Source organism: Microtus pennsylvanicus, chromosome 14, assembly GCF_037038515.1.
Source record: "Microtus pennsylvanicus isolate mMicPen1 chromosome 14, mMicPen1.hap1, whole genome shotgun sequence".
Classification (NCBI taxonomy): Eukaryota; Metazoa; Chordata; class Mammalia; order Rodentia; family Cricetidae; genus Microtus; species Microtus pennsylvanicus.
The window spans coordinates 6,965,686-6,977,319 of record NC_134592.1 but is presented as its reverse complement, the minus strand read 5'-3'; the positions used below and the strand labels follow the sequence as shown (position 1 = coordinate 6,977,319).

At 47.0% G+C, this 11,634-nt stretch overlaps 1 protein-coding gene across 6 annotated transcripts in view; it reads left to right on the top strand.

Moving 5' to 3' along the window:
- Window positions 1-7,908: 7,908 nt before the first annotated feature.
- The window catches only part of Mark3 (microtubule affinity regulating kinase 3), an 85,639-nt gene continuing 81,913 nt past the window's right edge, over window positions 7,909-11,634 (top strand). For all 6 annotated transcript variants that reach the window (XM_075948271.1, XM_075948270.1, XM_075948269.1 and 3 more), the window contains exon 1: window positions 7,909-8,042. In XM_075948271.1, the coding sequence (XP_075804386.1) occupies window positions 7,992-8,042 (51 nt within the window). In that variant the 5' untranslated portion in view covers window positions 7,909-7,991. The remainder of the gene's footprint in view (window positions 8,043-11,634) is intronic.

The window sequence follows — 11,634 nt, the reverse complement described above, 5'->3', positions numbered from 1 at the left end:
TTTGTAAATTGTACACCTCAGGGTCCGTAAACAACAGCAATAAGCTTATTACTGTAACATCTAGCAGTGGTCTTTAACCACAACCAAGAGCAAAATTAACTGCAATATTCATTTGTAAATTTAGCTCAATTTGGATGGCTACGGCATTTGCAACCTGTCCTGAGAAGGTATCCTTGTGCTAGCAGGAAGCAACTGACTGACTAATGAAAAATCCAGCAGCTTTAGCTGCTGTGGCAGCAACAGCTGTGGCTGCCAATATCATGGGAAGGGTAGATGGGTAGACGGGCGAGGAACAACACTCGGACCACCACAGCCAGCTCCTCAGGAAACCCGCAACTCTTCAGTTGACAAGCCAGAATCTCTTTGATCTCTCGGCTCTGTCCTGTCTTCAGGCTTCTGGACAGGAAAATCCACAGCACGCACCAGCCGCTCAGGTACCCATATAGGATTGTCAGCATCCTGCGGGAAAACACAAACAGCCCCTCTTCCCCACACCAGTACAGGATCTGGACCATGCCAGGTACCATCTGATAGATTCTTCCATTTGACATGAGGCATTCCGGAAGAATCTGGCCGCCAATGCCTGTCAGCGGCAGTATGAGATTGAGCATCAACAGTCAAAAAATTTAAAATGTATAAAATAAAAGATAAATGATCTCTGGGGGTGGAACCATATTCCCCCTTTTTTGTTTTATGCAAATAGGCTTTGAGCGTACGATGCGCTCGCTCCACTATAGCTTGTCCTTGAGGATTATAAGGTATACCCGTTTTGTGAGAAATTGAAAACTCAGAACAAAATTTAGCAAAGCCAGTGCTAGTATAGGCTGGTCCATTATCAGTTTTTACAGTTTTAGGAACTCCCATGTAGGCAAAAGCCTGGAGACAATGACTTTTTACATCTCGTAATCTTTCTCCTGTGTGAGCTGAGGCAAAAATGAGATGAGAATATGTATCCACTGTTACGTGAACATATTGCATGTGCCCAAAGGAAGGAACATGGGTGATATCCATTTGCCATAAATGATTAGGGGCAAGCCCACGAGGATTAACTCCCAAATGGGGAACAGTTAAAAGTTCTGTACACAGAGAGCACTTTTTAACAATATTAGTGGCTTGCTCTCGAGATATCTTAAAATGAAATCTTAAAGATCCAGCATTGAGATGAAAACGATTATGAGCTTTTTCTGCAGCTTCATAAGATTCCTGACTAACTACATAAATTTGACGAGTAAGCTGATCAGCCAAAGCGTTTCCCTCATTCAAAGGACCAGGGAGGTCAGTATGAGCCCGCAAATGCCCTACGTAAATGGGTACAGATCGGGCCCAAAGCAAAGTTTGAATAGCCAATAACTGCATCTGGACTCGAGATACAGAGGCAATATAAGCTGCAGTTTCCAACGGTGCAAGAATTTTGCTTATATACTGACTGTCAGTAAAAAGGTTAAATGGAATATCAGCATATTTCTCTAGGGCCATCTGGACAGCAACCAATTCAGCCACCTGAGCAGAGTTAGTATTAACAGACTGAATATCAAAATCAGGAGGGGAGGCTACTACAGCTCTCCCGGTGGAAGATCCATCAGTAAACACATTTCGTGCCCCTGCCAGAGGCTGCAAAGAAATAATTTTAGGGAAACATACCGGATGATTTTTAAAGAAGGTGACTAACTTATCAGAAGGATAATGATTGTCTAACTTGCAGGGATTAGTGCATAAAAATAAAGTCCAATCTTCAGCAAAATTTTGTAACCAAGTTATTTCCGCCTGGGTATAAGGTATAATAACCTTATCAGGTAACATTCCAAAAGTTTGCAAACTAAGCTTATATCCTTTCTGAATAACACGTAGCACAGCTGATGGATAAGAGATAACAATTTTTACAGGTGACACATGTTCATGCACCCACAGGATGGGTCCTTGCTGCAAAAAAACTCCAGTAGGACTATGCTTGGAGGGGAAAATTATCAACAGCAGTGGCTGACTATAGTCAATATAATTAATATGAGCAGAGGCAAGCTTTTCTTCAATTAGAGTAATACATTGCCTTGCTTGAGGTGTTAACTCATGAAAGGAGGTTGGGTCTGGATTCCCCTGCAGAATGTCAAAAAGTGGTTTTAAGTCTCCAGTAGGAATTCCCAGACTGGGCTGGACCCAATTTAGGTCTCCAAGCAACTTTTGAAAATCATTCAAAGTTTGTAGTTTATCTCAATAACTAAAAGATAATATCCTGCTGGAATACCTACAGGCTGAGGCAACCCAGGTTGAGTTGCCCCCATAATTTCCATGCAATCATTTACTGCTCTAAGATCTTGCAATAACCTCCATTTACCAGACTTTTTCTTAGTAACAAAGATAGGGGTATTCCAGGGAGAAGTGGATGGCACTATGTGTCCTGCTTCTAGCTGTTCCAGGAACTCACTCAGTAGACCAAGCTGGCCTTGAACTCAAGAGTTTCCCAAGAGCTGGGATTAAAGGCTTGTACCAGCACACCTGGCTTATTTCCTGGGCTGATTAACCATCCCTTTACCTGTAGGGCAGTTCCTTTTAATGTATCCTGATCTTCCCCATTGAAAACAATTCCTAGGCCTAGCTCCACCCTGACCTTCCTTGAGGGCAGAAACAATGACCTGGCCCATCACGTGGGTGCCATCAATGTCTCTGCATAATCTGATAAAATCATTCAAATCTCCATCTCTATGGGGGCGTAAGACTTGCTGACAGAACTTGTTTGCATTTTCGAAGGCCAAATGTCTAACGACTGGCATAGCTGAATCCACATCCCCAAAAATGCGGCTTCCCACCTGTAGAAGGCGGTCAATGAACTCAGAATAAGGTTCTGAAGATCCTTGAAGGATCTTTGAAAGCTGTTCTCGTGATCCTTTGTTAGGTAAAGTTTTCCAAGCTTTAACGGCCGCTGCAGCTATCTGAGCATAAATTGCAGGATCATAAGCAATCTGTGCTTCTAAGCTAGCATATTGTCCTTCCCCAGTTAACATGTCAAGGTTATTCTGGGGGAAACCTGCTTCAGCATTTTTGCCTGCAGTCTTTTTGCAATTTTCCTGCATTTCACCTCTCCATAACAAATAATCTCCCCCTGAAAGACAAGCCCTGCAAAGCTGCATCCAGTCATTTGGTATGAGGTTGAGGTCTGCAAAGGATTCCAATAAAGCTACCGTGAAAGGAGCATGAGCTCCATAGTCTACAACTGCTTCTTTTAACTGCTTAATATCCTTAAAAGCCAGAGGGTTATGTTGCCTGGTCCTCTGTCCCTGTTGATCAATCTTTTCCACAACAGGATAAATCTGCTTCTCTCCACTTAGATAATTTAACCTGTCCCGGATCTCTCGGATTTCTGCCTCTAAGTCCATAGGGGCAGAAGCAGTAGTGCAAGGATTATGCGGAGGCGGTCTCATGGAGACATCTCCGTTTGCTTCCTTCCTTTCCTCTTTTTCCAACTTCTTTTTTATCAGTGCGATCTCCTTTTCTAAAATTTCTTCTTCTTCTTCTATATCCTTTCTATTACTTCCTGTTCCTAAAACTTCCTGTTCCTCAAAACTCTTAATAGAACTCACAGACTCTATTTCCTGAATCTCCTCAAGGGTTTTGTTTAAACTCTCTAATTGCTCTTTCACTTTAACATCATCACTGAGAAGAGCATCTCTGACCAAGCGCCATAGTGAAAATATCGCCATGGGGAATTCTTGTGGCCCTCGCTCTTTCAGTGCATTTTGAAGATCAGCCTTTACCTGCTCCCAATCAGTAATGTTAAAACCCCCTGCATGTAGGAACCAGGGACTAAACTCTAAAACTGTCTTAATGATCTCTTCTGCTGTCTCAACTTTAATACCGGTGCCTTTATTTTCCAAAAGACCTAACAACTGGCCTGTTAACCGGCCCTTTAACACAGGAACAGAATAACTTGCACCCATAACCAATACACCCTCGCCACACAATTTCTTACCTGCTGGCCAGCCTTCCTGAGGGCGACCTCTCAGGGATCCCTACTTCCCAATCTCGCAGATGGGTCTAGTTGCCGATGATCATCCCAGCGGTGCCTCCAATTGTAACACCCGATTTGGTGTTACACCCTCGGTACAGTTCGCGCGCCTCTGTACCGAACGCGAGTTGGGCAAGGGCCTGGAGATTGAAAAGAAGACACAGAGAGACCAGGGTCATTCGGAAGGAGATCAGCCGAATGCCCTTTATTCAGCGTTGGGGGAGTTTTTATCTACCTCACTGCAGCACAAGGATCTCCGCCCAGGCAGGTGGGAAATTACCATATTATCAATGGAATGAATGCCCTGCAGCTAACCACCAGGCGGGGCAGGCATAGCACAGAAACACACAGGAAGCTTAGTAAGTTGATCATAAACTGTCCCCACAAATGCACCACAGGAATAAGGGAGACCAGGGCCCTACAGGGGAGATCCTATCTCTACGAGATCAGACTGAATGTGGCCTCTATGAAACCTCAGACTGCATCTCAGACTGAATCCTCAGACTGCATCCATCTCTACCAAACCTCAGACTGCATTTGAGCTCCTGTCTCCTCCCACCTTATATTCCTCTCCCTGCCCAGCCATATCACTCCTGTCTCCACCTCCCTAACGCTGGGATCACCTTTGTGTGAGCTCTGTTTCTGTTTAAGACAGATTCAATCTCACGTGGCCCAGACTGGCCTTGAACTCAGAGATCCACCTGCCTCTGTCTCCCAGTGCTGGGATTAAAGGTGTGTGCCACAACTGCCTGGCCTCTATGGCTAACTAGTGGCTTAACTCTGCACTCTGATCTTCAAGCAAGCTTCATTTGTTAAATCACAAGGAAAACATAACTACAATCCTGTCTTTTCAGTACTGGAACACAAGTGGGCTGCTTTGCCCACCTGGGATTTATGTGGATTTTGGGAGATCTAATCTTTTTGCTTGAGCACCAAGAGCTTTAACTACTGAGCCATCTCCCCAGCCCTGCGTGCCTTTCTGAATTGCAGTGGATTTGTTGTTATGATGCTCAAGGTAGGTACTATTTTAACAGGAAGACAGGAAACAAACTGGGTGTACATCTGAAATTTTAGCATTAGGGAGGATGAAGCAAGAGGACAGGAATGTGAGGCCAGCATGAGTTACAGAACAAGACTGTCTAAAAAATAAATAAAGGGGAGAAGAGCCAGGCAGGAAAAAGAATTATGAAAAGGGATGGAAGGTGTCATTCGAACAATAGTTTTAAGGGTTAGTTGCTCCATTCCTTCCAGACAGACCAGAGATGCCCAAAATTCAGGCCCACAGAAGTTCCTCTGCACGGACCAATGCGCTCCTCCTCCTCCTCACACCCCGCTAGCCCTCCTTTTCTTTCTCACCCATCACAAACACGCCTACTGCTTCCAGGTCTTTATTGTGCCTTCAAATTTCAGTGTCTTCAATTCTAAACCTTATGCAGACTCGGAAGTACCCTGAGGTTAAGCGCTTCATCTTTAGTCTAACCTTTGGCACTCACTGACTCCTGATGTCTAGCATGAATGAGGAAATCCCCCTGGGGGAAGCCTCATGTCCATTTACTTCTCTGGCCAATGTGGGATGCTCTAAAGTGTCCATGGGCTTTTTCAAAGCTCCTTCCGGAGGCAACAACTTTTGGAGGGTTTCCTGTGTTCATTAGAAGCCAACGTTGAACCACCAGAACTCATCAGGGTTGAGGGGAGAACTGGAGCCCTTTAGCTATGTCTAGATCTACCTGGCTCCTGCCTCTCTGGCTTGACTTCTCACCGTCATATGCTCTTGATGCTAGTTATTTGAATTTCCCCTGTTGCTTCTCACTCCCATGCCTCTGGATAGCTCTCACGCCATCTTCAGAGTAAGTGTCCCCTGACTAGACCCCGACATGGGGCTGGATGCCAACTCTTGCTCTTCTAGCTCTTGAGGACACTTCCGGTTATCACAGTCTACATTTCAGGTGGATTGTGTGGAAGAGCAAACCCCTGACTCAAAGGAATTTCACTGCACATCTCCGCTTGACGAAAGAGGGAGAAAGAGAACGGCACAGGAAATAGGTTTACCTGGTCCCCTTGAGCACACCCCTAAGAGGGTAAGATGGGAGTTCTGAATGTATCTTTGCTCTGTGTTGTTTTGTATTGGGATCCCCTGGCCTCTCTGGAAGTGATGCTTGCGTTTAAAGATCTACGGTCCACAAAACAAGAAATGCCCCAGATACAGCAAGACATTGGGATGTTGGGGGGGGGGGGATCAAAGCAAGCAAGCAAACAAACACACACACACACACAATAAAAAAAGGAAAAGAAAGCAAAGCTAAGTACAGTCACTCACAAATTTACCTATTTCTAAAGCTGTGTAGGAATGCGGTTCAGACTCTTCTTCTATAACCAACACAGATGCTTTGGTTAAGTAATTAACTTGTCCAGACTTCAGATCACATGCTGTGTCTGACCATCTTATATGGGCATCCCCGAGGCTAATGAATAACGAGTACAAGGTGGACTATTAGTAGCGGCCAGCTCACACAGCCCTCCCTTCTGTACTAAGGGATTCCATCCTCCGAAGACAGAAAGGGGTGACAAGCGAAAGAGGGCTTTTAGAAGAAGCAGCACAGCCTGGCCCAAGTCTATAGCAATCCCGCATTCAGGAGGTTGAAGCAAGAGAGGGAAGTAGGACGGGAGCACGAGGGAAGGGACAGAAAGGAGGAAGTAGAAAAGGAGAGAGAAAGAAAGGGAGGGGTAGAGGGAGTGACAGCGAAGGGGGACAAGGGAGAGGGAGAGAGACAGGAGAGAGAGAGAGAGAGAGAGAGAGAGAGAGAGAGAGAGAGAGAGAGAGAGAGAGATCGCTATACAAGCCCCTACCGGCATTTAGGAATTGATCCCTGGTGCCTTTACGTGCTCTCATTGTACTCCTCTTCCCATCCCTTTTGGGCCACCTTTGTCACTGTACTGCGCTCTCTCATCCGAATGGGTATTCAGCTGGGTCGGGTATCCAGTGGCCCTTTAGAGCCAGAGGCAAGAAAGTTCATTGGCTCGATGTCTCAGTTATAAGACAGGAGGCCTGGCTCTAGCCCTCTCCGCTAGACTTGTAACTGCTGATTTAGGAACTCCATCCTTTGCTGCGTGGCCCAGAGAAAGAGAACTCAACTTTTGCAGACAGTACGATCTCCATGTGTAGTGTAATTCAGGCAGCTCAGATTTGTACTCTGTAAATGCCAACCCACCAGTCGGGCGCAGGACGCCGCAGTGGCCGGGAGGGGTCAGGGATGCCCAGGCACTCTGGACCATTAGAACTCCGCTAGAGCTGGAAGAGACCAAGCTAGTACTCACCCTCGACTCCTCCCGCTCAGAACCAACAGGACGAGTCGCCCCTAGCAACAGCAGCCGGCACTGCCTCCAACCGCGCTGATTGGCGGAACTCCAGGCGTCAGTGGCGTCACTTCCGGCATCCGTAGGCAGCGGAGGAAGCCGAGGGGCGGCCATCTTGGGTCTGTGAGGCTCCTGAAGTGCCGGGGAGCGGCGGTGGCAGTCGGCAGGGCGAGGCCGGGCGGAAAGCGAGCAGAGAAGGGAAAGCAGCAGGGCGTGGGCACCTCCTGCGCGGCCCCCTCCATGGTCGGCGCCTGCAGGCCGCGGTGGCCTGTCTTGCGCTTCATCTCCGCTACATACTCCTGCGCCGCCGCCTCTTCTGGGGCTGCCGGCCGCCCTGTGTGGAACCCCCGGGGTTGAGTTCCGCGGCGCTGCGGCGGCGAGGAGGCGAGGGGCCGGCGAGGCGCCCTGAGGCTTGCGGCGGCCACCCGGCCCGCTCCCACTGGGCTCCTCGCCGCGGCCGCCGGCGCTGGGGGAGAATGAGCCCCGGGGCCCGCGGGCGCACGGCCCGGGCCAGGCCGGGGATCTAGACTCCGGCCGGGGAGGACAGGGCCCGGAGGCTCGCGGCCGTTGCTCGCCGGCCGCCCAGAGCTGGGCGGTTTTGTTTTCGCCTTGGCGTTGTGCAGAATCAAAGCGCAGTAAGATGTCCACTAGGACCCCTTTGCCAACGGTGAATGAACGAGACACTGAAAACGTGAGTGGACTGCGCTGCAGGGTGGCAGACCCTCCGGGTGGTAGCAGGGGGACCCAGCCCAGATGCTCCAGGCAGGGGTCAAGGCGCAGCCCTGTCCTGCCGCGCGCCTGCGGCCTGCGCGCTGTCCTCACGGTCTGCTGAGCACATTACCCGTCCGTGCACTAGTGCGCGTTTGAAGCCAACTCTCCTTTTACACCGGGCAGGTGAAGAGCCTGCCCGGCCTTGGTGCAGATTAATAGCATTCAGTCGGGTCAAATGGACTGCCCTTTAAAATGGGACTAAGTTTCGTGACAACCGCTAAAACTAAGTGCCCCACGGAGAGATCCTTGTGGGCCCCCGTAGTTCCCGAAGACCGAAGAGTAGTTCTGCTCGAGAGCGGCTGCCTTTATCCAGGAGTAGCGTCCGGTCTTTGCGAATCTAAATCTGTTGGGAAGCAGTAGGCTAAGAGCGCTGTGAGAGGCAGATGTGGAGAGCTGCCTCTGCTCTGTCCGGCGGCTCAGCTGAGGGACCCCCACTGAGCTGCCTTTTCCTTCAGCTGCAAAGGTTGGCTTAGCTCTCAGACCCCTGCCAGTGTGCACACCCAGAAAATCTATATAAAGGGATTTTGTTCGAAAGGACCTTCAGAAACAAGCCAAACAACAACCTGGAACACCATTGCTAGAGAGTGACAAACGTGTAGAAGTTCTAGTGAAGAAATGCTTGACCTGCCCGAGTGTGTTTTTTGAACCCTTCTCCCGCATCGGATTCCAAAGGGTTGCAGCCTAGTTTTGTCCTCTGTAAAGCATTTAGCAAATAACTTGTAAAGAAACTTCACTGGCCTTTCATTATACAGAGCTATGAGGTAACTGCTGGCAAGAAAATGCTGTCTCTTTGGAAAAGCTTCCATGCTCCGGGTGTTTTCATGCTTTGCAAACCATCCTTAGATACGGTGATCTAGTGTATCAGATGCCTTCATTTTAATCTTAAAATGCCACTTGGTGCTAGATAGCTATTGAGTAATTTAGTCTAAGTCATCTCTGTAATCTATTAATATATAGTTGTATATGTTCTACCTTCTGAGATAGAACAGGAGAGCTTCAGTTAGACCTTTTTCCTTTTCTTCCTCTTCCTTCCCCCCTCCCTCCCTTTTCCTCTTCCATCTCTTTTTTTTTCCCCCCTTCCTGCCTCCCTATCTTCGTTACATTGTTTTTGCTATGTTACTTGGGCTGTTCAAGGGAGTCCTCTGCCTCATTCTCCCCATAGCTGAAAATATAGACACGTGCCATCAAGCCTGGAATCCTGAGACCTTTTTTATGTTCTTTGAAGAAACTTACCTTCATTATATTCATTAGCCACTCCAAAAAAAATGAAGGAAGTAAATCGATAGATTTGATCATTGATTTTTTTTTTTAAAACTCAAAGTCAAAACTTTAAGTAGAACCAGAACATGAGCTTTCTAAACTGAAGCAGAAGATTTGTGAAAATGAAAGACCACATTTGAGTTATCTTTCAAGATGTATACTTTTTAAAAAAAATTTTTTGAGACAGGGTCTCGCTGTGTAGCTTTGGTTATTTTGAAATTCCTATGTAGACCAGTGATCCTCCTGCCTCTGCCTCCAACTACTGGGATTAGAGGCATGCTCCACCTTATCTAGCTTTAATATGTGTATTTCAATGAGGGGCAGAGAAATCTATTTTTAGTCTGGAATGCATGGGTTAGGTGGTGCTTGTGATTATTATAGACTGAAGTGGCTCATTCTTTACCTGTTCTTTGTCAATTTGCTGTCTTTGTATTTAGAATTACTACTGTTCTTTAAAAACAACGTAAGGGCTGGAGTTGAAGTTCAGTGATAGAGTGATTGCATAGTATACGTGGGCCCTTTTCAATCCCTCGCGCCAGTTAGTAAGAAAGAAGAAACAGAATATGAAGGAGGATCCCCTATTCTTAATGTTATTTAGTGCATTTGAGGTTTCGACATTGCTAAAGTCAAGAGGTTTGTGATGGTACATCCAACTGGTGGCACTAATTCACCTTGCCATGTTCTGCTTGTAGTTCTTGCATATGATCTGATATGGAAATAGCTGCGTGTTAGCCATAGTTTGGGGCCAGTGTCACTGTCATGTCTCATGTTCACTTTTAGCATAGCCTGCCCTTACCTGTCATTACTGCACCCCCCCCCCCACACACACACAGGGTTTCTCTGTAGCTTTGGAGCCTGTCCTGGAACTAGCTCTTGTAGCCCAGGCTGGCCTCGAACTCACAGAGACCCACTTGCCTCTGTCTCCCGAGTGCTGGGATTAAAGGCGTGTGCCACCACTGCCTGACATTACTGCACAACTTAAGTTAGACTTTAGTTGATTTTGTGAAGGTACAGCAGTAAAGGAGAGATCTCTGTTGAGATCTCTTTTGTTAGTCTGGATTGTGGAGATACAGCATCAACACTTTTTGGGTGGACATTCTAATGACCAGTCATGTAGCCACCACCACAGTCAAGATACAGACTATTTCCATCTCCCAGAAAGGTCTCTTGTAGCCCCTTATAACCCTCTTATTTCTCCAGGCCCTTGGCAAACACTGGTCTCATTTCTGTCTCTGTAGCTTTACTGTTTTTTGTAAGTGAGGCCATAAAGTATGTAACTTAAAAAAATTTGAGACAGTCTCACAGTGTTCCTAAGGCTGGCCTCAAACTCTTCCTTCTGCTTCTGTCTCCTTACTGCTAGGATTACTGGTGTGGATGACTTCATCTGTGTAACATAATGCCTTATGGCCCGCCTGCCTTTCTTTTTACTTTTTTGAGGCAGTGTTGACTTATGTATTTCTGGCTATGCACAGTGTTTTTTGTTTGTTTGCTTAATTTTTGTTTTGTTTTTGTTTTCTTGAGACAGGGTTTCTTTGTGTAGCCCTGGCTGTCCTGGAACTCACTCTGTAGACCATGCTGGCCTCGAACTCACAGAGATCCACCTGTCCTGAGTGCTGAGATTGAAGCTGTTTGCCACCACTGCCTAGCTATTTTTATTTTTATTTCTTAAGACAGAGTTTCTCTGTAGCTTTGGAGCCTGTCCTGTAAGCTAGCCCTTCTAGACTAGGCTGGCCTCAAACTCACAGAAATCCACCTGCCTCTGCCTCCCGAGTACTGGGATTAAAGACATGTGCCACCACCATCCAGCGCCTAGCCATTTTTTAATTTTATTATTATTATCTTGGTTTTTAGAGACAGGGTTTCTCTGTGGGGCCCTGGCCATCCTGGAAATGTAGACCAGACTAACCTCAAACTCAGGTCTCTGCCTCTGAGTGCTGGGATTAAAGGTGTGCACCACCATTGTCTGGGCACATAATGCTTTTGAGGTTTGTGTTTTCAAGTATATTAGTAGTTCATTTCTTTTTTTTTTTTTTTAGTTTTTTCGAGACAGGGTTTCTCTGTAGCTTTGGAGCCTGTCCTGGCACTAGCTCTTGTAGACCAGGCTGGCCTCGAACTCACAGAGATCCACCTGCCTCTGCCTCCCGAGTGCTGGGATTAAAGGCGTGCGCCACCACCGCCCGGCCAGTAGTTCATTTCTTTAATTATTACTAATTAGTATTTCATCATGATGTTTTAAAAATTCTTTTACCACC